The 26,452-nt window shown below is 35.2% G+C and overlaps 2 protein-coding genes across 3 annotated transcripts; one reads left to right on the top strand and one right to left on the bottom strand.

Annotated features, from left to right (window-relative positions):
- The first annotated feature begins 790 nt into the window (after positions 1-790).
- On the top strand, positions 791-9,892 carry slc25a1a (solute carrier family 25 member 1a). Its single transcript, XM_056466714.1, has 9 exons — positions 791-1,128; positions 1,651-1,758; positions 4,676-4,775; positions 4,857-4,995; positions 5,610-5,694; positions 6,032-6,136; positions 6,284-6,399; positions 6,478-6,551; positions 9,061-9,892. The coding sequence occupies exons 1-9, from the start codon at positions 891-893 to the stop codon at positions 9,173-9,175; spliced, it is 1,080 nt and encodes a 359-aa protein (XP_056322689.1). The 5' UTR covers positions 791-890; the 3' UTR covers positions 9,176-9,892.
- Positions 9,893-11,597: 1,705 nt separating this feature from the next.
- On the bottom strand, positions 11,598-20,969 carry nle1 (notchless homolog 1 (Drosophila)). 2 transcript variants are annotated; one of them, XM_056466713.1, is made up of 13 exons: positions 20,905-20,969; positions 20,579-20,718; positions 19,304-19,521; positions 19,128-19,207; positions 17,992-18,068; positions 17,814-17,911; positions 16,939-17,131; positions 16,719-16,854; positions 16,113-16,159; positions 15,842-16,044; positions 14,369-14,528; positions 12,142-12,212; positions 11,598-12,046 (listed from the first exon to the last, which is right to left on the bottom strand). In XM_056466713.1, the coding sequence occupies exons 2-13, from the start codon at positions 20,711-20,713 to the stop codon at positions 12,034-12,036; spliced, it is 1,431 nt and encodes a 476-aa protein (XP_056322688.1). In that variant the 5' UTR covers positions 20,714-20,718; positions 20,905-20,969; the 3' UTR covers positions 11,598-12,033. The 2 variants fall into 2 exon arrangements, with proteins under 2 accessions (XP_056322688.1, XP_056322687.1); XM_056466712.1 differs by having other exon boundaries at positions 20,579-20,729; positions 20,905-20,968.
- Between the last annotated feature and the right edge of the window lie 5,483 nt (positions 20,970-26,452).

Consider the following 26,452-nt stretch of genomic DNA (forward strand, 5'->3'; position numbering starts at 1 on the left):
ACAAATATAAAAGAACTTCAATCCCGGTTTGTGTACATTAACATGCGCGGTGTGTGTGTGCATACATATACATACATATATATAAATTTATATATATATACGTACATATATATATATATATATATATATATATATATATATATATATATATATTATGTATACAAATAACATACATACATACATACATACATACATACATATATAATTATATATTATTTGTATACATAATATTTTTTTAGTTTCCAAGAGATGGGTTGTGGGTGGAAGGGTATCCGCTGTGTACAAACGTGCTGGATAAGTTGGCAGTTCATTCCGCTGTGGCGACACCGGATTAATAAAAGGACTAAGCTGAAAATAAAATAAATGAATGAATATTTTTAAATTAAACTTAAATAATGTAACAAACAGAAAAACATTATTAAATGTTAGATAAAAACATACAGGAACATACATATTCATACATTTAAATATAAAATATATTTTAAACTAGACATTCAACTTTGATATATTGTAGCCAGGCTACATGTTGAGTGGTTGTCCAGTTTGCTTTTTTGATACAAAATGTATTCTTTTAAATATAAATAATATGGTAGGTTGTGGGTGTGGTCGTACGGTAATATTATTGGACCAATTGATTATCGCCTTATCAATCGTATTAATAATACACTAGCTAAATAGCTTATAAATAAATCAAATGTTTAAAACGGACCAATAGCTAAGCTTGCTGCGTGACCTCTTTATTAATATTCATGAGCTCCACGCCGCCACGCCCCAGAGTGGTCTTCCTGTGATAGCGCGATTGTGTTGTCTCCGTCCGATTGGACAGACGCATCCAGCGCGGCGTCACACAGTAGAGATTTCCACACTGTACGCTCAAAACATCAGCAAACATGTCGTCTTTGTATAAACCGTTTTCTGTTTCGGAAGGGCCGTGCAAAGATGCGATACTGAGACGAGGATGCGCGCCGCTACAGCATCCTGCGGCGCCGACCCGGATTCCCTCCGCTGGCGGGGGCTCGAAGCGCACTTTTACCCCAATTCCCAACATTTATCCGGGCCAAAGGACTCTAGCGGCCGCTGCTATAGGAGGGAGAAAGATCACGCATCCGTGGAAGGCTATTTTCGCAGGTAAAGGCGTGTTGTGTTTGTGTTAGAAGCACACAAGCGCTAATGTTTTGGTGAATCACGCGATACCATATGCGCGAGCCCAAAACAACAGGCACGCGTGATTGTGGATCAAATGTCTCGCCTGCGCGTCCCCGTTCCCTTTTATAACCCTTGCAGCCTGCCATTACTGTGAAACTCACTGCCCAGTAGTCCATGACCTGCATATTTGTGCTGGGTCTGTCAAATGGTAGATTCCAGAAATCTCTTTTATTGACTTGTTTATATACACAAGACTGGACACCTTGGTGTATTGCTAACCACACAAACGTCATGGCTCCAACATTGTTAACTATGGCAACAACACTATGTTTCGGTGTTGCATATTGTTTGGTAAACAATTACAACTAAAACCAGATGACCTTAACTATCCTCGATGGAAGTTAAACAGCTGTACGACCGATGGAGTCACAGGGATTGCTGTTGCTGTCACTGAATGCGGTTTAGACACACTTTATATACTGATGATATTGTTTTCTTACACAGGTGGCATTGCAGGAGGCATTGAGATCTGCATCACATTCCCCACGGAGTATGTGAAGACCCAGCTACAGTTAGATGAGCGAGCTAATCCCCCTCGATACAGAGGCATTGGTGAGGAAAACCTCTGTTTAATTTATTTACTTTTTCTGGATTTATTAATCATGATTTCTGAAATCTTGATCTGTCACTCACTAGTGATCACATCAATAGCAAGCAGCAAAACATTTCTTGATAAATAAAAGCGACTTTTTAACAGTTTTTGCCAATCAGGAAGCCGTACACTCAGATAAATGTCAAGAAATAATTGTCTCAGCTTCTGAAAAATTCACTTTGTCAATATATATAACATTTTCAGAATGTAATATCTGGATTTGCTGCTTGAAACTACTTCTCCAATCATGTTGGGTGTGTTCACACGTTCCTAGAGGACCACCAACACTGCATGTTTCGGATGTCTCCTTTGTCTGTCACACCCACTACAGGTGTTTCAGTCTCTGCTAATTAGCTGATGATCAGAACCGGTGTGTTTGGTTAAGGAGACATGGAAAATGTGCAGAGCTAGTGGTCCTCCAGAAACGTGGTTGAGAAACACTGGATTAAAACAAACTCTAGTGTGGTTCAATCGAGCAAGTGTGAACGCTGCCTAGTGCACACTAAACTGATATGAGACTTCAAGTTCTTGGTGCACTTTCAGACAAAAGCTACGGTCACACTGGGCTTTGTGTGTGCGAAATTCTGTCGTACGGCGCTGCGAAAAGGGGCGGGATTAAACAAGATGATTAGACGTTAAAAAAAAGCCAACGATTGCTCAATATTTTAAATTTCTGTCCAGAGAGGTCATGTTTTAATGCTCAATTGGTCACACGCAGTCAAGTGATGCGATTTCGCAGGTCAGAGTTCACCAAGCTTGAACTTTGCACTGCAGCAACTTGCGAAACTTGATGCATGACGTTGCGTTTCTGGTCTGACGCATTCGCGTGTGTATGAATGGTAGTCTATGGGAGGAAAAGTCAAGTGTGACCACACCTAAATTCTGATGTGGTTTGACAGAAATAGGAACACAGCATAGACCAGTTCTCAATTCCTGTTCTTGGGGCCCCCGACCTGCTCACTTTGCATGTCTCTCTTATTTGATACACAAGGATCAGTCCATGGGTCTCTCTGTTAACAAGCTAATGATCTGAATCAGGTGTGTTAATTAAGGAAGACAAACAAAATATGCAGGTCGGGAGGGGGTCCGAGGACCAGAATTAAGAACCACTGGCATAGACTAAAGACATCTATTCAATGGTCTCAAACTCGATTCCTGGAAGGCCGCAGCTCTGCATAGTTTAGCTCCAACCACCTGCAACTCACACCTGCTTAGTAGTCTCTAGTAGTCTTGAACACCTTGATTAGCTGGATCAGCTGTTTGATTAGGGTTGGAGTAAAACTATGCAGAGTTGCGGCCCTCAAGGGATCAAGTTTGAGAGCTATAAGATGAACAAGACATGATGTCACAAGATGTGACTATAAAGAGACAGGATGCTCAAACATGACCAATTTGTTCCATTACAGTCACAGAGTTGATCTTTTATAGTTACAGGTATCAGAATGACAGGTGTTAGACATGTTTCCTTGCTGCAGATCTTTGTTTCTGTTGTAATGGTGGAATTTGTGATGCTGTTTTGACTGCTTTACACAGTTTATAAGCTCTTCATGTGTTATCAACCAGTTCAAAGTACTATCAGATGTTTGCACATTCTTTCAAGGTTTGGCCTCAAAAATTACATTGTAAATGCAAAGCAAATTAAGGGCCAATCCCAATTCTATTTTTGTACCCTTACCCCTTCCCCTTGGCCCTTGAAACAGAGTGCGAAGGGGAAGGGCTTCAAAATTTATCTTTAGGAAATCACTGAAGGCAGCGATATCATTTTATTATAACGATAGAATGTGGTAATGAGCTCTTAACTGCACTTTGCATTTACACCGGGGCCATATTTCTCTACGTAAACACACAAAAACAACATTAACATTATAGCAGACACTGTAAAAAGCTCATTCCCAGCCGCTAGACTTTTCTGACAGGAGATTCGGTGTCATTGAGTGACAGAGTTATTATTGGGGACATATATATATATATATATATATATATATATATATATATATATATATATATATATATATATATATATATATATATATATATATATATATATATATATATATATATATATATATATATTTATATATATATATATATATATATATATATATATATATATATTTATATATATATATATATATATTTATATATATATATATATTTATATATATATATATATATATATATATATATATTTATATATATATATATATATATATATATATATATTTATATATATATATATATATATATATTTATATATATATATATATATATATTTATATATATATATATATATATATATATATATATATATTTATATATATATATATATATATATATATATTTATATATATATATATATATATATATATTTATATATATATATATTTATATATATATATATATATATATATATATTTATATATATATATATATATATATATATATATATATATTTATATATATATATATATATATATTTATATATATATATATATATATATATATATATATATATATATATATATATATATATATATATATATATATATATATATTTTTTTTTTTTGTTTCTAGTCCAAATAGCTACATTTTTTATGGCAGATAATTTTGCTTGTTTTTTCTTGTTCTAAGATTTTTTTGATATCTGGACTAGACATGAGACAAATTGTCTCATTGTGATTATTCAATTTCTGTAGCTGAAAACTTTTAGACTCATTAGAAAACCCTCAAATAATGTTGTGAAATTGTGTTCATATTGCAATAGTCATCGCAGAAAAATAAATATCACTGTCACATCTTTTAAATATCGTGCAGCCCTAAATGCAACATTGAATATGTAGATAAGTAGCATGACTTTTCTAATCAATTTCAATGCAGGTGACTGTGTTAAGCTGACGGTGCAGGATCATGGCTTGAGAGGTCTGTACAGAGGGCTTAGTTCACTGCTTTACGGGTCCATCCCAAAATCTGCAGTACGGTAAGAAAGATTCATCTTTATATGTTTCTGCTTTAAAAGACATCTGTTTTGCTCATGTTCATGTTATTGGCATTATGGCAGGTTTGGAACATTCGAGGTTTTGAGTAACCCGATGCGGGACGCTACGGGTCGGCTTGATAATAAAGCAAGTTTGCTGTGTGGACTTGGAGCGGGAATTGCAGAGGCGGTGTTGGTGGTTTGTCCAATGGAAACAGTCAAGGTGGGATTGATACTGGATGTTTTGTTTATGCATTACTAGAATACTTTTTATTTAGTATATTTGCAGTCGTGCCTTATATACAGTTGAAGTCAGAATTATTAGCCCCCCTGTTTATTTTTTTCCCCCAAATTTCTGTTTAATGGAGAGACGATTTTTTCAATCGATTTCTAAACATAATAGTTTTAATAACTCATTTATAATAACTCATTTATTTTATCTTTGCCATGATGACAGTAAATAATATTTGACTAGATATTTTTCATGACATTTTATACAGCTTAAAGTGACATTTAAAGGCTTCACTAGGTTAATTAGGTTAACTAGGCAGGTTAGGGTAATTAGGCAAGTTATTGTATAATGATGGTTTGTTCTGTAGACTAAGGGGCTAATAATATTGACCTTAAAATGTTTTCTAAAAAATTAAAAACTGCTTTTATTCTAGCCGATATAAAACAATTAAGACTTTCTCCAGAAGAAAAAATATTATCAGTCATACTGTGAAAATTACCTCGCTCTGTTAAACATCATTTGGGAAATATTTCAAAAAGGTAAAACAATTAAAAGAGGGGCTAATATTTCTGACTTCAACTTTGTTCTGTTTGTATTGTTTTCAGGTGAAGTTCATTCATGACCAGTGCTCTCTGAGGCCACGTTACCGAGGGTTTTTTCATGGTGTACGGGAAATCATTAGAGATCAAGGTACTTAAATAGGAATAGAAGGCAATAAATAAAAATTTAAGTAGTGGTATTACTCAAAATGGGGGTGTAAAAAAATTATAATAAAAAAGTAATTTTTTTTATGACCAAATTTTTTTATTGTTGTTAATGGTTATACTGACATTATATTGTAATCTTTTTTTATTCTTTAAGTACTTAACATTTTTAGATGAATATATCTGTTGATGCTAATATGGCATTTAATTTTCATTCATAAATAACATTGAAAATAAAGTGTTTTACAAGTAAATAAGTTAAACTATTGAAAATATATAAAAAAAATGTTTGCGTTGTAATAATACAATACTTATGTTTGTAGGTGTACGAGGGACGTATCAGGGACTGACTGCTACACTTCTGAAGCAGGGTAGCAACCAAGCAATACGGTTTTATGTTATGAATTTGTTGCGGAATTGGTACAAAGGTAAGTATAAGATCACAATCTTTAATAATAGAAAAAAAAAAAAAAAAAAAAAAAAAAAATATATATATATATATATATATATACACACACTTCAGTTCATTTGTTTTACAATGGGCGAAATCCAAAAAATGATAATTTAATCTTCAGGTGATGACCCTGCTCGTGACATGCACCCACTGGTTACAGCCATGTTTGGAGCAACAGCAGGGGCAGCGAGTGTTTTTGGGAACACGCCACTTGATGTGGTGAAGACTCGAATGCAGGTTAGCATGAGAAGATTATTTACTGTGTGTGTATTTACTTTGTATATTGAATAAAATAGTGTCATCTTTTTGTTTTAGGGATTGGAGGCTCATCGCTACAAGAGCACGATGGATTGTGCATTCCAGATTTTAAAGAATGAAGGCCCGTTAGCGTATGTATTGTTTCCCTTAATTTGAGTCCATTTGGGCATTTTTTTCTTCTGCCTTAAAGGGGTAGTTCGCCCAAAAATGTCAATTTCCCTATTGTTTATGTTAATTTACCCCAAGCTATCCGACAAGTTTACGATTGCTGAAGCGAAACTAATTTAGGTGAAAAATTTGTTAATGCTGTGAAAAAAAAAAGTCTTCTAATCTTCAAAGTCTGACTACTTCTGCGTTTGGAATGGCGATCTTTCTCTGTGTGACACCCGTTTCAGCCCCAATATTTTTAACCACGCCCCTCTTATGGCCTGTTTCTACTGAGAGGTACAGTATGGTACGGGTCACCTTTATCAAGCTTGCATTTCCACTGCCAAATGAGTACTCTTTTGGTGGGTGTGATGTATGACAGAAAGTTTCAGACAACGTCATTTTTACTCAAGTAAATGTCACAGTAAAGCCGTACCGGTCATTCACATATCATATGAAAAACACTTCTCACTAAACAGATGATTTATACACATAAATACTTGTATTTTAATGTTAATTACTAACCTTTCTATGAACATGATTTGATTATAACTGATCTCTAGCAAAAACCATCAATCTTTTTCAGAAAATATACATATATAAACAAAACTTTTACAATACATGTTCATGTAATACTTTAGTTTACAAGTCATTGCAGTTTTTGAAGCCTTTGTTTTCCTCCAAATCCTTAACTTTTCTTCAGCTGAAGAAAGACATATACACATGTATAACTAAATGATCAGCATGTTTTCCTTTTAAAGGCTATTTTTTCCTCACACAAATTAAAAATTGCTGTTAAGTTAAGGATTTGGCCGATGAACATCAGGTGTTTATGTTATTTGTAGAAGGTACTCTCTGGCTCCTGCTGATCATGACAGAATTTGGTATTTATTTTTATTTCCTTTTGACACTTAATCTAACATTTTCAGTATTTCTCTTGAAGCATGCATGTTGATTGGTATTTTTGGAGTTCCGACGATTTTGAATGAATTTTCAAAACTGAATGCTAATGTTATAGCCTTTAGTTCACTGATAGCTTGGAGACAGATTTTTTTTTTTTACACTGGAAGTTTTTAAAACCATCTCGCACTTTCTCATGGCTAGAAGATTTGATGTCTTTTTTATAAATAGAAAAAAAATATTTTAACCCTTGTGTGCTGTTGGGGATGTTTTCATCCACTCTGGGGTGATTCAGAGTTTTAATTTGGCCACAACGTCCTCTGCATTTCAGCAAATGGAATGATTTTTGGTGACGAACCTTATTTTGACACATTCATTCATTTTTTTCGGCTTAGTCCCTTTATTAATCTGGGGTCGCCACAGCGGAATGAACCACCAACTTATCCAGCATATGTTTTACACAGCGGATGCCCTTCCCATCACTGGGAAACATCCACACACACTCATACACTACAGACAATTTTGCTCACCCCATTCACCTGTACCACATGTCTTTAGACTGTGGGGGAAACCGAAGCACCCGGAGAAAACCCACACCAATACGAGGAGAACATGCAAACTCCACACAGAACCACCAACTGGTCCAGCCGAGGCTCAAACCAGCTGTGAGGCGATCATGCTACCCACTGCGCCACCGTGCAGCCCTATTTTGACACATATTTTGTGAAAATGCTTTGAATGTTTTCAAAAACTCAACAATACACTCTAGGCAAGTTTACTACCCTTTCGTTATGTTAGTGGCTGTTTTTGCCCCATTGACTTCCCTTAAAATTACATTTTTTTTGATTGCAAAGCCTTGACACTATTTAATCATGCACTCTTGATGGTTGATACTTGATACTATAATATGCTGTTTTATTCCATGGGACTCCATATAAAAGCCAGAAACATTTTTGCACAGGTATAAAGGGTTAATGCTGCCAACTGATGATCAACAGTAAAAAAAATGAAATTGACCTCCAACCACCAACAATCAAGAATGCATGATTATTTGGTGTTGGATTTGTAATAAAAAATATGGTGGTAATGGAAGTCAATTGGGCAAAAAACATAACCAAAGAGCATAACCATGAACATAACAAAAGAGTAAATTTGAACAGTACAAAAGGGTTATTTTCTTAATTTGGTTAAGAACACACAGCATGTCTGTGCTGATTTATAATGTTTTCCTTTTTTTTAATGTATTATTAATATATATTTTATACCTTGGTTAACTTCTCCCCTTAGGGCTTGATTGGGTTTAGGGCTGACCGAGGGTTTGGCCACTTTATGCTTACCCCTAGTAATTATTATTTATATAAAAAATTGCAAAATAAAGTTAAATTGGGAAATTAAAATGGGAAAAAAATTTCAGTAAAGCATCATAGACTATTTTTAGCTGATACAGTGGTTCTTTCTGATTAATAAAATCAAACTGCCATTTTGAGAGTCAAAAAAAAGATATGGCAGCTTCATCTGAAAATAGCTGTATAGCCCATTGACATTAATGTAAATATGACCTCACCTATACACTTCTCTGGCTTTGCATTGCAGGTTCTACAAAGGCACAGTTCCTCGACTAGGCCGAGTGTGTTTAGACGTGGCCATTGTCTTTGTTCTGTACGAGGAGGTTGTGAAGCTACTCAACAACGTCTGGAGAACAGACTGAAGATGAACAAGTGCGCAGACAGAGACTGAACTATCCAAACACAGTTGGCCACGTCAGTCAAGTCTAAGATCCAGACTTTGAACCGTGACCTCTGGCCCAGTGGATTTAATCCATCCATCTGTGTCTGTATAGTTGAAGCCAGGATCTTGAGCCATGAGAACGAACCATGTAGCCTACACTATATTTATTTGCGCACAAAAACATATGGAGCGTGTCATCAGTTTGCACTCGTCAATACAATCGTGCAAGTGTCTTCTTTCTCACCACCATGCTTTTATAGAGGATGTCGTGAGATAGTTGATGTATGTGGCATGAAAACTAGCACAACCAAATACGCAGATGTATTAATGTAACGCACATGTTCCTTTGTCTTAGTTTACACTGGAAACTATGGTATTGTGCTTTGATATATCTTGATGTTGTTACACATCTCATGCCCAGACATTCGTGTCGATATAAAAGTTGCATGCGCGAATGGTATCATCAAGACAAGGCCAGATTTATGTTTTGTCTTCCTTGTTTTATAAAATGCAAATGGCAGCTTTTTTTTTTTTTGGTAGCTTAATTTTTTATAAGCTTTTTATGTCCTTGATTTCGCAGAAAGGATGCCTATTCTGTACTAGTTGCGCTACTTTTGTCTGTGTCTGATATGTACGCTTCAAGACTGAATACATCACACAGATTCAATAAACCAAATAGGTTCAGCGTCTCATCTTACTGAGTAGCCAATATCGACCAATTCATATGAATTGCATCTTAAGGCAAGAAACTGCAGTTTGTTGGCTTTTCATAGTGTCTTATGTAAAGAAAACGTCTAATATACAAAGTGTTTCTTTTATCTCACTTTATCAATACATGTCTGCAGTGGTGGAAAGACTACTGAAAAATCATACTTAAATGAAAAATGTAGCGCAAGTAGAGTAAAAGTATCTGTAGTAAATATTACTTAAAGTATGAGTAAGAAGTAGCCCTTTCAAAAGTAGTGAGTATATATGCTGTAAAAAGCTGATGCAATTGTCTGTAATTCGTAGATGTGTCTGTAAACGTAACATTCTGTAGTGCATTTAGCTATTGGCCAGTAGGCACACAACATCATAAGATGTTGTTATTATTAGGTCGTGATGTCAGGTGGCCAAAATTTTTATGTCTAGCCAGCATCTAAGGACAACGTTATTTTGACGTCCAATAACGATAACGACTTTAATATTTGTTTGATTTTAGGATGTGTTAGAAAGTGACTAAAATCAATGTCGATCCAACATCTTAAACCAACATTATATTGACGTCAAATACTGACATTTATTTGTCAGGTATGGCAAACAAAATCCAACATCTTATAGACGTCATAGTGGTAATGTACACACAACGTCAAGGTTAGGCGTTGATATTTGGCTGATTTTAGGTTGGACATTGAAGTTAACCTGACGTTGGGTTACAATGTCAGTCTGAAGTCATGTGTACGTCCTGTCTTTAAGGTCATTTCGGTCATCATACATCCGTAAACATCCATCATCTTCTCATCAGTGACATGCATCTAAACAGTCCCTGGGTGGCGTGTAAAGATTTTGGACATCTTCTTTGACATTTTTAGTGCTTCCAAACAGTTTGCTGCATTTATAAATCGTCCAGTGTCTTGAGGTAGTTCATTATGATGCAATCTACCTTCTATATGCAATTTGAATGGGCAGGAATCTGAGTCCTCTAATCTCCATAGACAAGAAGGAAGGAAAGTAGTGGAGTAATAGTAACACACTACGGCACTAAAGATGTACTCAATTGAAAGTACCCGTACACATTTTTAAAACTACTTAGTAAGTTACAATTCCTGAGAGAAACTACTGAATTACAGTCATGTAAGTATTTGTAATTTTTTACTTTACACCGCTGCATGTCTGTACATTTTAATTCAAGCACTTTATTTTTTCGAGCAAAGCATCTTCATTTCATTGACATACACCAAACTTCACAGTTTTATTCATATCTATATTTTGGAGGGCTTTTACAGAGGAATATGTTCATTCATAATATGGCTGATTATATACAATATTTTATTGTACAACCAATTGTGAAAATGTAATTCTTTTCTGGCGTTTCTCACAATTATCTGAATTATGGACTGATAAAAGAGATTCTAATGTGTCAACAGCAGTATTTTAAACCTTAAAACTTCATCCAAAATTCATATTTTTGAGCTAGAAACATGCGTTTTAATAAAACAATACGTCATTTGCATATTTAAACTGCATATTTTGCAATTCACAATTAACTGTGGAAGTATGACGCAACCTTTTAGTCCACTTTTTCAATATTTGTCTGCAGCGTCTTGCCTTAAAGACTGTTTACATCACAACCACGTTTAACACTCTACAGTGGTTAATCCGAGATAAGAAATCTCCAAACGCACAACACGGACCCCCATAAAAACCCTTTAACTGCTTTTTTTAATGAGAAAACGTCTGTGCTGACGTAACACGGCCCACTGTGACGCCGCTGGTTATCTCCCAGCCCTCAGACAGACCCGGTTAACGCTGCCTGTATCACAGCATTAGGGATTAAGTTGATTACAAAGAATGTGTGTGTGAGAAAGATTACACAGATTAGAGTGGGTCAGTTCGGCGGCACTTCTACAGGGCAACTGCTCATTTGAGTTGGAGTATCGGCCGTTTTATCTTCCTGCTATCAGGCATCAGAGAGCATTATATGTCAGCTTTTGTGATGCTGTCGAAGCGTTTTTTCTTTGGGCAAATAGGCGACAGCTTAATACTCTGACACTGCTGTTTACTGTCCTGTGGGGGTGACGCTTCTAGACACCTGATTGGCTGTTGCGTGTAGAGCCAAGGGCCGCTGGATTCTCCGGTTTACTTCCTCCATCTGAAAGGGGAAAAAAAAAGATAAGACGTGCCAGGTGGTGTGCCATTGTGCGGGTATGGAAATAAATAAACTGCGCAGGATAAAAGGTCGCTTACATCCTTAAACACTTGTCTTTCCCTCCGCTGGCCACTCGCTGTCCATCAGGACTCCAGTCGACTGCAAAAACCTGAGAAACAAAAGATTAGTGGTTTTGTTCATGCATGATTTGTTTAGGCATGCTGCTATAAAGGAAGAGCAGTTCCCTAAATCAAAACAAATCCTTAAATAGGGCAAGGTAGTGTTTTTTTAAAGAGAGAATATTGCAGAATTCATTCATTTTCTGCTTAGCCCCTTAATTAATTAGGGGTCACCACAGCAGAATGAACCACCAACTTATCCAGCATATGTTTTACTCAGTATATGCCCTTCCAGCTGCAACCCATCACTGGGAAAATATAGCAGAATGTTAAATCCTATTACTGAGCAAATACCAAAATGTCGGACTGTTTACTGATAAAAACTGAGCATTCAAAAGATTTTTTTCTCACTCAAATGATTTTTTTTTTAGCATCAAGACTGTAGTTTTTGTTAATAGTTTAAAAATTGATATGTATACATAAATGAAATCTTGCTGGCGCATCTGTGACCAAAAGAGTAAGTGTTTGTGATGTATCAAGAGTCTACTGATACACGGTATACTTGTTAATGTCAGCCAAAGAGGAGTAGCTGTGGATGCAAAAGGAAGCTGTCAGAGTGATAATCAGTCCCGGATTGTATCCAAAAAACATAAAACCACAGTCGCTGAACTCAACTTAACTTGTCGGCAGGTCCTCAGGGTCAATATACAAGGCCGGGCTGCTACAGCCAAACCTTTGGTCACTCGTGCCAATGCCAAATTTCGCCAGCAGGGAAAATCTTGGGCTGTGGACAATGTGAAGCATGTATTGTTCGTGTCCAACTTCACTCTCTTTCCACACATTCAGGAGAGTTACAGTGTGGAGAAGCCCTAAAGATGTGCACTGCCCAGTAGGGCTGCACAATATATTGTTTCAGCATCAATATCGCAATGTGTGCATCCGCAATAGTCACACTGCAGGAAATGCACTGTTGAGTCTGAATTATAGTTGACCAGGAGCCACAGAATTATATTTAATTACTGTATATTGAATTTATATGCTTCATGCAAAAAAGTCTTAGAATTTGTCTTGATTGTAGTCTAAATATCTACATAAGGCGAAAAGATTTCCATGTACCACATTGGCAGATATTTTTACTTTTTTCTGACTGTGACAACTAAATATTTTACTTGCTGTACAATGTTTTTGATAGTTGGATTAGAAACGAGACAAATGAAAAAAATTTTTTTCATTGTGATTATTCTATTGCTGTACCTGAATACTGTTAGAAAACCATCAAATAGTGCTATTCAAAATATCTTGTGTATTCATATCGCAATATTTATGGCAGAAAAATAAAATATTGCGATATCAGATTGTTCCAATATCGCAAAGCCCTACCGCCCAGACTGTTGCCTGCCCAGATTGAAGCATGGGGGTGGATTAGTGATGGTTTGGGCATTCCCTAGACCAAATCCTTGTGCTAGATGGGCACATCACTGCCAAGTACTACCGAACCATTCTGGAGGAACATGTGCACCCAATGGTTCAAACATTGTATTCTGAAAGTGGTGCCGTGTATCAGGATAATAATGCACCAATACGCACAGAAAGACTGGTGACAGAGTGCTTTGATGAACATGTCAGGAAACGTTTTCCTCCACCAGCATCACATAGTTACGTAGCCACTATTCTGCAAGAATAATTGCTCAAAATCTCTCTGGCCACTGTGCAGGACTTGCATTTGTCATTCCCAAGATGATATATTGATGCTCTGTTGGCCGCAAAGGAGACCCGATTAATTATTGTGGTCTAAAACCAGGCGTTTCAGTTTCATTGTCCAACCATTGCGTTACTTATTACATCAAATTAAAATAGAAAGTGAGAAACGTTTTCTTTTAACACTATTAGAAATCAGTTTTAGTTGTTTAAATGAATGATATATATATATATATATATATATATATATATATATATATATATATATATATATATATATATATATAATAATTAAAGACTAAAACGTTGAAGTACTAAGATTCCTTAGCCTTATGTCAAAAACACATAAGAGAAATGTAAAATAAATAAACAAAGCTATTAAAAAATACAAATAAATACAATAATAACATCTGAACTACTAAATAACTGTGAAGAGGTAAAACCAGCCATTCCAAAGCCCTGACCCTTGTGTAAGACTCTTGACCTCTGAACTAAATCCACTGATTACCTCGTCAGCATGGCCGGGCAGGTCTGCGTTCAGTTTTCCTGTTTTGATGTCCCACACCTTCAGAGTGCTGTCACTGCTGCCGCTGACCAACAGACGACTGTCTGCTGACCATGCCACCTGGTAAACCGGCCCGACGTGACCCCGCAGTGAATTCAGATATCTGCAAAACAGACACAAAAGCTCTTTAATTCACCTTCACGAGGTACGACAAAACATGCTGACGTGTTTGATTGTGCAAGATATATTTGAAGAAACTGTCTGGGTTGTTGCCATGTGCAAACAAGCAAAATAGGCAGACACTGATGTGATTTGAGCGCCTCCCAGTGTACACTAATGGAAATGCACTATGAGTCAATGTCGGTCCATTTTCAGGCAATAGAGGCTGCATAAAATATCACATATTTCATACTTTAAACTAAAAAATGGTGAGTAATAAGGTTTAAATGAACAATATTCATAAACCTGTGGGCAGAAAATAACCAGATGATATTAAATAGGCAATATTTAATAGATCTTTGTAAATTCTCACATTCAAATCAAGACTTAAAATAAGAACTGTTTTTTAAAATTCCTTTTAAATCTGTTTTAACACATTTATCATTTTAATTCTTTGCTGTTTTTATTTCCATTTTAAATAATTTCTTTTTATTATACTTAATGTGATTATTTTATGAATCTTTTAATCATCTTGTTTATGTACAGCAATCTGAATGACCAATTGTGTGTACGAAATGTACAAATAAAGATGCCTTGCCTCAATAGGTCTCTAAATAGATGATAATACATCACAAGAGTGTTTGAGATTTGGGCTTTATCATCAATTTTGGTTACACGTTATCTTAGTGTTGTTGTTCCAGCGTAACAATTCATTTAAATACTGAGCAACATTAATTAATTACATGTACTTACTATATGGTTATGGTTAGAATGCGGTTTAGCTTTGGGATTTGTTGGTAATGGGTTTCAGCTTGTGTTATAAGCGCTTCTACATTACAACTACTCAAATTAAAACTAAATGAGCAATTCCAGCGTTATAGATTAATTAATTAAAACATTAATTCACAGAGAACGTATATGTTAACATATTGAAACATCTGTTTATATTTTCCAAAACAACTAACCACAGGGTTAAGGGATCAGAAAAATGTCAATCCATAAACATTTTTGGCTTACTATGGAACAAAAATGATTGATTTGATTTTTGCATTTATGAAGAAAAATCTCCATTATAGATGTGACGGATGTGAAATTTCCACGTGTGACTGGTAAATCAAACATAATTGTTTGAAAACATTGACAGACACAATTTTTACAGTACTTTATAATACAAGCCTACAAACTTAGAAAAGGTTTCGCTATTTTGGTGAATGCAACGTTTACATTTATATAGAATTGCTCAAATGCTGTATGTACTATATTGCAGAACTATGCTAGAATGCCTATCATTGATGGATTTGTGATCTCCTCACTTACTTTCCTGTTTTTCCATCCCAGATCTTAATGGACTTGTCGAAGGAAGCGCTGGCGATGAGGCGTGTGTCAGGTGAGAAGAGCACCTCATTGACCAGTGCTTGGTGACCTGTCAGACGAGCGACCGGCTTCTTGTCCTCTGCTGGGTTCCATAAGAACATGGTGAAGTCGTCTGATCCTGAAACCAGCCTCTCGTGACCTTCACCCTTAAGAAGAGCACAGGGTCAGGTTTTACATTAATCTCATGGGTTGAAATTTTAAAGGTTTTACTCACTCTGACACTGTTGTAGCGCTTCAAAGCCTTTTCCTTGATCTCCTCCACTAGGAAAAAACACAAATATTCATATTTACAGTTTTTTTTTAATGCTTCTTTATTTTAAAAATACTTCATAAGATACTTTGGACTCTTTTCAGTGTTGTTGCTATTTGTATGTTTTTTTGTACAATGAATGTTTGTTAAGAAACTGATATGATTCTATGTTATATATTGTATATTTAGTGAAGATTTTGCCATGAATATAGCCAATTCTGCTGATATGACATTAAAAAAATAAGATACTTTGTTTCAGCAAAAAAAAAAAAACAACCAAAAAACAAACATTGGATGAAGTACGGTTAACATTTAAAAATTTGTCACATTAGGAACAGATTTTAAAAGGAAAATTGAGTAAAATCTCTTTTTATCACTGCATAATTCAGAAAATACTGTGAAAAGTCAAACAAACACTGAATTTTGCAATACAGAAATGAATAAAACTGGTAAAGCCAAAAAGTAGAAAAGCTCAAAACAGACGCACACACTTTTTGCCTGCAGTGTCTCACCATAAATTGACCAAAAAATGCATTTATAAGGTTACCAAAGATTAATGCTGAAACCTACATGATCCTGTTAGATCCTGAGGGTTTATGGTTGCATTTGCGGGTTCAAACGCTCCTGTACGCAGGACATAGTCAGTGCTGAGAGCCAGTGTGTTCACCCAGTGAGCGTGACCTTGCAGTGTTCGACACTGAACTCCCTATGGCGTAGATGACAACAGATATTCACAGAAGCTCAGTCAAACACCATTGTAAATATGCTTTCTTTTCTATTTACATCTTACATCTTTGGCTCTCCAGACTTTAATGGTCCTGTCCTGGGATGATGTGTACAGGAGACCATCGCCTCCCCATTTCACACACGTCACAGAGTGTGTGTGTCCTGTCAGGATCTTATCATAGCGGCCCAAAACAGTGTCCCATATGCGAATCGTACAGTCTTTACTGGTGCTTGCCAAATACCGACACTCTGGGTTTCTGAAATTAGGAAGAGAGTACAAATATTGTACAAGTTTCAGAATTATAATTGAACAATTAACAAGTAGCACAGCATAATTGATTGATAAAAAAACAGTTCTGAACAAAAACATTCATTCTACATTAACTTAATTATTATTAAAGGAATTAATTCATTGATGATTAAGCAAAATAAATAATGGTCATTTTAGAGGAAATTTCAGATGGCACTTAGAGGATTTTGCATCTGAACTCTTCATTTAATGATGAGAATTCAATGCACAGTTACTATCTATATAATTAAAAATGAAACTGACATCTGATTTATAATTAAATGAAACAATAAATATTAATTATTTAATATGTAGTACGATTGTACAATTTAAGATACTAAATGAAACATTACTGTAATTATTAGGAATCAGACAATTTAATAACCATTACATAATCATTTCATTCATGTTCATTTTTTGTAACATGAAGTTACAAAAAAATAGGTTAAATATTGTTAAAATTGATAATAAATGAATCATAAAATCACTATAGAGATGAAACAACTAAATTAAACTAACTTATTTATTAAAAAAATTATAATAAAATATTTTAATTTCTAATGCATTTAATCAGGAATTTACTGTAGAGATGAAACTAAATTAAATGAAGATGTAAATTAGAATTAAATTGAAGAAGAAAAATAACCTACAGATGGAGAGGTTCCCAGCACAGCCAGGTGATCCACTTTGTATGTCCTGTCAAAGTCTTTCCAATCTGTTTGCCTGTGATTGGATCCCACAAGAAGATCTAGAAAGACCACAGCAAATATTTCACAATACAGCATATTAGATCTAAAAAACTTATTATACACAGAAATCTCAGCTCACCTGACTGTTTTTGCACCCTGAAGCCAATTTCTTGCCATCTGGAGACCAAGCAATGGTCAAAACCCAGTGTGTGTGTCCTTAAAAACATGACACAGGAAGAAAGCCGTATGGTTTCAGTAGCAGATGCCTTGTATGTCAAGTGTTTTTTGGGGTCATTATAATTATTTGTCTGTTTCATATAATTGGAGATACAAATTGCATTTTAAACATTCATTCATTTTCTTTTCGGCTTAGTCTCTTTATTAATAATTTTAAATATTTGAGGGAAAAATCAGTTTCTAACAGTTCATCTTATTAAATTATATAATATTTTTTTCATAATTTCATAATTCAGTGATTGTCAAACATTTTTTTACATTCAAATTAATCAATCTAATAATAATAATAATAATAATAATAATAATTCCTTACATTTATATAGCCCTTTTCAAAACGCTTTACACATCGGGGGAATCTCCTCCTCCACCACCAGTGTGCAGCATCCACCTGGATGATGCGATGACAGCCATATTTAGATTCACTAGACCACACACCAGCTGATTGGTGGAGAGGAGACAAGAGTGATGAAGCCAATTATTATATAGGGATGGTTAGGAGGTGATGATGGACAGAGGCCAGTGGGCAAATTTGGCTAGGATGCTGGGGTTTAACCTCTACTCTTTTTCGAAGGACATCCTGGGATTTTTAACAACCACAGAGTCAGGACCTCAGTTTAACGTCTTATCCGAAAGATGGATGTGTAAAGACAAATTATGTTTTGGTAATAGAACTGATGCAAAATTTATGGACAGACATTTGTTAGATAAATGTTTTTTTGCTTTGCAATTTAATATTTTAGAATTAGGAAAATGGGTTTTGGTATTTAGAGTTTGATAAATTAAATAAGTAAAATAATTCCAAAATAAATAATAAGTAAAACAAATGATTTTGATTACAGAGTAATTTGCCATGACACACTTTTTTGCAAAAATAATTGTTATGGCCTGTAAGATATTTTGATCCATGAAAACTATTAGCACTTTCTTAAAATACCTAAAAATACCTACATTTTGTATGTATATATAAAAAATTTACAATGTATATTTCAGACAGCAAATATACCTGGAATTATTGAATCACCTATGCAATAAACAAACCTCTAGAAGTGTGGTGTGGCGTTTCTGTGCTCAGATCCCAAAACCTCACTGTCGTGTCTCCAGATCCACTGGCCAGATATCTGAGTAACATCCCCAAAATGAACAAAAAGTCTGATATTCTTTTTACGTCTCTTTAAAATAAATTTGCCTTTAACATCGCAGTTTAATCCACCTACTTTCCAGTTGGGCTGAATGCCACAGAGATGACGGCCTCGGTGTGGCCCTCCAGAGAGCTGGTGCACCGAGCCACGGCCCGCACACGAAACACAGCTTGCGGCTGATACACCACCGGCAGCACCTGCTCCGTCTCCAGACCCAATGTCTGAACGCAGGAGCCCAGAGACGACACCAGCTCCGCATCCTTCACAAAGAACAGGAATGGCACAGGCTCCTCCTGCAGACACATGTGAAAAAAAAGAGACGTTATCAAATTACAGCATATAATTTCAAGCGAAGCAACTGTATAGTACAACACTGTGCAAATGATTAGATATTAAAGGGTTAGTTCACCCAAAAAAATTAAAAGTTATTATTAACAAGTAACCCACAAATAAAAATATTTTAGATCAATATCTAAAAGCTCCCTTATTCTTTATTGACAGCAACAGTCACAAGACGTCCAGAAAAGGAACAAAAACGTTAGCAAAACATTCCACGTGTCTTTTGTGGTTGGCCACTAAGCATATGAAGCTGCAAGAACACTTTTGTGCGGCAAAAATTGTCAACATAACTTCATTCATCTAGAGATCTTCCATATCATATCAGGGTGCATGTTTACTACAAGCAATACGACCACTGCTTGTTGCACTTTTGACTCTGATGGGAATTCGTCATAAATATTGTAGTAAGCGCACATACTGATGAACAGGGGAGTGAAGATATGGGTGAAGAGTCATATATACTATTTATTTTGGCACACAAATTTGTTCTCGGAGCTTCCAATTATTACAGTTGAACCACTGAAGTCACATGGTGTGTTTTGACAACATCTCAGGACCACTGCCATCTAAGGAGGATAAGAAAGCTCTCGGATTTCATCTAAAATATCTTAATTTGTGTTCTGAAGATAAACGAAGTGTTTGGGGGGATTAAAACAATATGAGAGTTAGTAATTACATTTTTCATTTTTGGGTGAACCAACTCTATAAACAAGTATTTGCTGATATAAATAAAAAAGGTATTAACATTTTGCTCAACATTACGACTAGTGCAAAATAGAAAACTTCCCATTTTAATCATAATTATATATTTCCCATTATTACCATTTTTCTGCATTTTTGTTCAAATAAACACTGCCTTGGTGGGCATAATAGACTTTTTTCAGCAAGTTAAAAGAAAAGGGAAACTATACATTCTTATACCAAGAACTTTAGAAGAACTTGAACTTTTTCAGTTCAGTTGAATACTTTACAACTGGATGAAATCCACACTCAGTCCATCATTATTCCTACCTTCTGTAAGAGCGCATTGCAGACCAGCTGCAGTTTATCCGGACTGATGTCCAGCGGCACATCGAAGGGAGACCCGAGCACCTCACCGGCCTCATCCTGGAGCTGGATCAACACACGCTCCACATCCGCGCTCATCTTCCCTTCAAACACACTGTAGTATTTCAGTATACACTATCAGTTCTTAAGCACGTGAGCCACGAAAATGCGGGACAAGTTATTTTAATCAAGCAATCGTCATTAAAAAAAACTCCTGAATTAAAGTAAAAAGCAAGAACTCAATACATATACAAAACATAATACTGTCAACAAAGTAAAAACGGAAATACCTGTCGATATTGATCACCGCACACTCACTCCACGCGCACAGTGTACAGTATTTTGGACGCAGGCTAAAACTCGTGTGCGTGACGACATAAGCGAGCGACTACTGTGACTGTTCTGAAGGATTCCACCTAGCAATACACACTACAGTTCCTCGAGCTACGTCACGGATTGAGACAACAACAAGCTGGAGTTCGCGGTATCTGTAACATTTCTTAAAAATAACAACTTTAAGTGAATAAACAGTCATCGCTTGATCTGATCTGTGCTTGTTGTGCAATCATGGATGATGACTCGGATGAGTCAATGATAAATGAAAGTATGGGCTTTACAGAAGTATTTTCCAAAAAGAAAAACTCTAAACGTAAGAAAGCCATGTATAAAGAACAGGAAGACTATGAGGATACGCATAATGTGGTAAATGGAAATAAAAAAAAGACTAAAACGAGTGAGAAAGATAATAAGAAAGATCAAACGCAAAATGAAATATCAGGATATAAAGTAATGATGACGTTTGACAAAGGTACAGGGAAACATCTACATCCAATTGGGCTGTCTAAGGCTATAGATAAGCTAATCGGAACAGTTAGTTTGGCAAGATGTCTGGGACAAGGAAGAGTGCTAATAATAGTTAAGGACATTGCACAAAGAAATAAATTACTTGGAATTAAAGAGATGAACGGAGAAAAAGTAAGTTCTAGAGAAATTGGAGTAGCCAAAAATGAGAAGGGGGTAATTGCAGGTGTTCCAATACATATTTCCAACAAAGAGATTGAGGAAAATATAATAGGAGGCAAAGTAATCAATGTGAGAAGATTGCTTAAAAATGTAAATGGGGATAGACAAGAAAGTATGAGCATTTTGCTGACATTTGAAGGTAAAATGCCTGAAAAGGTGAAGATGGGATACATCAGCTACACAATTAGAGAATACATTCCAAAGCCCTTGAGATGTTACAAATGTCAGCGTATTGGTCATGTAGCAGCAGTATGTAGAGGAAAAATGAGATGTGTGAAGTGTGGGGAAGATCATGAATATGACAAATGTACAAATGATCTAAAATGTTGCAATTGTGGGGGTCCACACAGTGCGGCATATGGAGGATGTGAATTTCAGATAAAAGCAAAAGAGGTACAGAAATTCAAGATAGAACACAAAGTTTCATATGCAGAAGCAGTCAAGAGCTGCCAGAAAAGGGAGATAAGAACAGAGGAAGTAATGACAAATGAAAAACAACTGGAAATGAATACTGAGACTGGGAACAGAAGGGAAAATAATTGTAATCACAAATGTATAAAGGAAAATGACTTAATAATGACAAAAGAGAACTTTCTGGTATTCATTGTCAAAGTGATTAATGTAACAGCTGTAATGACAAGCAGGTCAGCTAAAATTAAAACAATTCTAGATGCTGCAGCAGAGTTTTTAGGAATTACAGGAATTTCTGCCCATATGATTCATGACATTCTCACTCGATCAACAATAAATGATGCTTCTCAAGTTTCTGATTAGCTTAATGGTTATAAGTATTCTACAATGGAATGCAAGAAGTTTGATTGCGAATGGGCAAGAGTTTAAAAAATTTGTTTTAGAGTTAGAATATAAACCAAATGTAATATGTGTGCAGGAAACATGGCTTAAACCAAATATTCAGTTTGTTTTAAAAGGTTATAAATTGATACGGAAAGACAGGGAAGGGAGTCAAGGAGGAGGGGTAGCTACATTTATAAGTGATGAAATGACGTACAGAGTCTTGGGAGAGGTGGAGGGATTAGAGTGTGTGATGGTTGAGGTTTATTATTGTGGAAATTCACTGGTAATATATAACTTTTATAATCCGTGTAAAAACATTTCAATCAATTCACTTGAAAAGGTTGAAAGAGGAAAGAAAGAACTTTGGTGTGGGGATTTTAATGCTCACAATTGGTTATGGGGGAGTAAAAAAATAGATGATAATGGGGAAATAATAGAACAATATATGGAAGAAAGATCTTTAGTTTGCCTGAACACTGGAGAAGGCACTAGGTATAATATAATTGACAATACAGTATCATGTTTAGACCTAACATTTATTTCAAATGAAATAGCTAATATCTGTGAATGGAAAGTATTAAGTGAGAGCACAATTGGAAGTGATCATTTTCCAATAATATGTCAATTAAATGTAAGGAATTTTAATAGTGGTCAATATCTACAGAATTGCTGGAAATATGAGAAAGCAGATTGGGTAGCATTTGGGAAATACTGTGAAGAAAATTTAGTAAAAGTAAAAGAGGAAACAGTTGAAATATTATGCAAGTCATTGACAGATTTAATAATACAATCAGCTAATTTATACATCCCTATAAGAACTGCAGGTGAAAAAAAGAGGAACATTCCATGGTGGACAGAAGAGTGTAGCAAGGCAATTAAAGAAAGGAATAAGGCATTCAAACAGCTTAGGAAAAACATGAACTTTGATAACATGCTGATTTACAAGAGAGCAAGAGCTAACGTAAGGAGACTGATAAAAATCGCTAAGAGGGAGGGATGGAGAAAATTTTGCTCGACGATGGGGAAAGATACCACCATAGATCAAGTATGGAAAATGTTACAAAATATGAGTGGAAAAGGAAAAAAGAGAAAACAAATACCAGTGTTGATTGAGAAGGATGTAACTGCTATATCAGAAATTGAAAAGGCTAATATGCTAGGAAATGTTCTACAAAGATTATATAGTATAGAATTGGGGGACGAGTATGAAGAAAGTAGAAGGGAGTTTATGGAAATAAATCCAAATATTATGCATAATAAAATAAATGGAAATAGTTGTATGGATGTAGATTTTACAGCTTCAGAATTGAAAAGAGCACTGGGGAAATGTGCAAATACTGCCCCAGGTGGAGACAGGATAAGCTACATAATGATTAAACATCTTTCAGAAAAAGTTATTTTATTGATTCTTAAACTATACAACAGAATATGGAAAGAAGGAGTTATCCCAAAAATGTGGAAACAAGCAATAGTAATACCGATTCAAAAACCAATGAAAGATCCTACAAAACCGGAAAATTACAGACCAATAGCATTAACATCAAATTTAGGTAAATTAATGGAAAAAATGATAATGAATAGAATTAATTATGATGTGGAGAAAAAGGAAAAATATAGCAAATATCAGTGTGGTTTTAGAAGAGGAAGATCAACTATAGATGCATTAAGTAAAGTCACTAATGAAATAGAAAAAGCAATTAACATGAAAGAGTTTATGGTAGTCGTGTACTTTGATATTGAAAAAGCATATGATACAGTTTGGCGAGAAGGATTGTTAGCTAAAGTTGATAAAATGAACATAGAAGGAAAATTATATAACTGGATAAAACAATTTCTGAATGATAGAACATTTATGGTTCAAGTGGGAAATGCTCATTCTTCATCTTTTAATGCAGAAAACGGTATTCCTCAAGGCAGTACTATTAGTCCATTGCTTTTTAACATAATGATTAATGATATTTTCAAAGACTTAGGACCTGGGATAGGAAGTGCTCTTTACGCTGACGATGGAGCTATATGGAAGCGAGGAAGAAACCTAAAGCAGGTACTTAAAAATATACAAGCTGCGATAGATAAGGTAGAAAAGTGGAGTAATTTTTGGAGATTCAAAATATCGATCAGTAAGTCATGTTATATGATCTTTAGTAGGAAAAATAAGATATCAAGTGACATTAAATTATCAATATATGGAAAATCATTAGAGGAGGTTAAAGAATTTAAATATCTAGGGATTTGGCTGGATAGCAGGTACACATGGAAAAAGCATATTGAGGAAGTGGAAAAGAAGTGTAGGAAAACTTTAAATGCAATGAGGGCAATAGCAGGCAAAGAATGGGGAGCAGAGAGATCATTAATGCTCACAGTGTATCAGGCTTTAATAAGATCGGTACTTGATTATGGGTGTATGATATATGCGGCAGCATCAAAGACTATTTTAAAAAGACTTGATAGAATTCAATATAGAGCACTTCGAATGTGTATAGGAGCAGTAAAATCAACACCGGTTAATGCTTTAATTGTTGAAACAAATGAATTACCATTATATCTGCGTAGGGAGAAATTGGCGCTGGCGTATTGGTCATCTATTAAAAGCTATGCTGGAGAGAACATTGTAAAAGAAACTTTAATGGATTGTTGGGAGTATACAAATAATAGAGGAAGAGGATTTGGATGGGATATACATAATATAGCAAAAAAACACCAAGTATTTGATATAGTGGGTAATAAAAGCCCAGTATGGAGTGAAGTCCCCCTATGGATAATACCTGAAGTTGAAATTAATCTTGAGATCTTGGATAAAAGAAATGAGTGGGAGGAATCAGGTACACTCAAACAAAATGTATATAAGCATATAGTTGAAAAATTTTATGGGAGTACACAAATGTATACTGATGGATCTAAAGACCCAGACAAGGGTGTTACAGGAATAGGAGTGTGTGTTCCTGATTTGGAGGTATTTATAAAAAAAAGAACAACATCAGAACTGTCAATATATTCTGTTGAAATGGTTGCTATCATTGTGGGACTTATGTGGGTAGAAGAAGTGACACCAGACAGAGTTGTGATTTGCTCAGACTCTGCTTCAGTATTAAAATCATTAGCCAGTCATCAGTCATCTAGAGAAGATTTAATGAATGAAGTCTTTACATTAATATGGAGAATCCAAAGGAAAGGAATTCTAGTTGGGTTTTGTTGGATTCCAGCACATATAGGGGTGGTGGGAAATGAAATAAGTGATGAATTAGCTAAAAATGCGACTAAAAGAAAAGAAATCGATATAAATGTTCCATTAAGTAAAGGAGAAATTAAAAGTATTATTAAGAAAAATGTGACAATACATTGGCAAGAAGTATGGAATACAGATTTGAAGGGAAGAGGTCTATATAAAATCAAAAAGAATGTAGACACTAAAATGATTATTCATGGAAGGAATAGGAAGGAGGAGGGCATAATTACCAGACTGAGACTGGGGCACACCGGATTGAATGATTCATTGTTTTTAATTGGTATACATGAGAATGGATTATGTGACTCTTGTGACGTTAAAGAAACAATTGAGCATGTAATATATGAATGTTTAAAATATAGAGAAGAAAGAAAGGAACTAATTGAATATCTTAAGGAGAAAGGAAAGGAAGATAAAGATATAGGATACCTATTGGGGTATGAGTTTAATTATGATCGTATAGGATATAGGACTCTAATAAATTTTTTATATAATACAGGATTAGATAAAAGGATATAATAAAATAATATATAACTAATAATAATATAACTAAAATATAACTCATGTAAGTAAATAAAATAAGTGCTCTGTTACAAGTCTAGAGATTAAGGAGTTCAGTGTGCAGGGGGGAGGAGCTGAACACGCAGCGTCAACCGGCGCCTGGACTCTGAGGTCTGTGGGATTGGGGCAGAGCAATCACAGAATCTGGTTGCACAACTAGCACAGTAGGTGGCGATATGCACAAAGAATGCAATTCGCCAAAAAACGAAGAAGAAGAAGAAGAAGAAGAAGAA

The sequence above is a fragment of the Danio aesculapii genome, chromosome 10 (genome assembly GCF_903798145.1).
Source record: "Danio aesculapii chromosome 10, fDanAes4.1, whole genome shotgun sequence".
Classification (NCBI taxonomy): Eukaryota; Metazoa; Chordata; class Actinopteri; order Cypriniformes; family Danionidae; genus Danio; species Danio aesculapii.

Excerpts from the sequence above, each read along its gene's own strand:
- slc25a1a (XM_056466714.1), top strand. The coding sequence starts at position 891 with ATGTCGTCTTTGTATAAACCGTTTTCTGTTTCGGAAGGGCCGTGCAAA. Across the intron at positions 4,776-4,856 it reads ATCCCAAAATCTGCAGTACG|GTTTGGAACATTCGAGGTTT; the intron begins GTAAGAAAGATT and ends GCATTATGGCAG. Across the intron at positions 6,137-6,283 it reads GTTGCGGAATTGGTACAAAG|GTGATGACCCTGCTCGTGAC; the intron begins GTAAGTATAAGA and ends TTTAATCTTCAG.
- nle1 (XM_056466713.1), bottom strand. The coding sequence starts at position 20,713 with ATGAGCGCGGATGTGGAGCGTGTGTTGATCCAGCTCCAGGATGAGGCC. Across the intron at positions 18,069-19,127 it reads GCCACACCACACTTCTAGAG|GACACACACACTGGGTTTTG; the intron begins GTTTGTTTATTG and ends CATGTTTTTAAG. Across the intron at positions 17,912-17,991 it reads CAGGGTGCAAAAACAGTCAG|ATCTTCTTGTGGGATCCAAT; the intron begins GTGAGCTGAGAT and ends TGGTCTTTCTAG.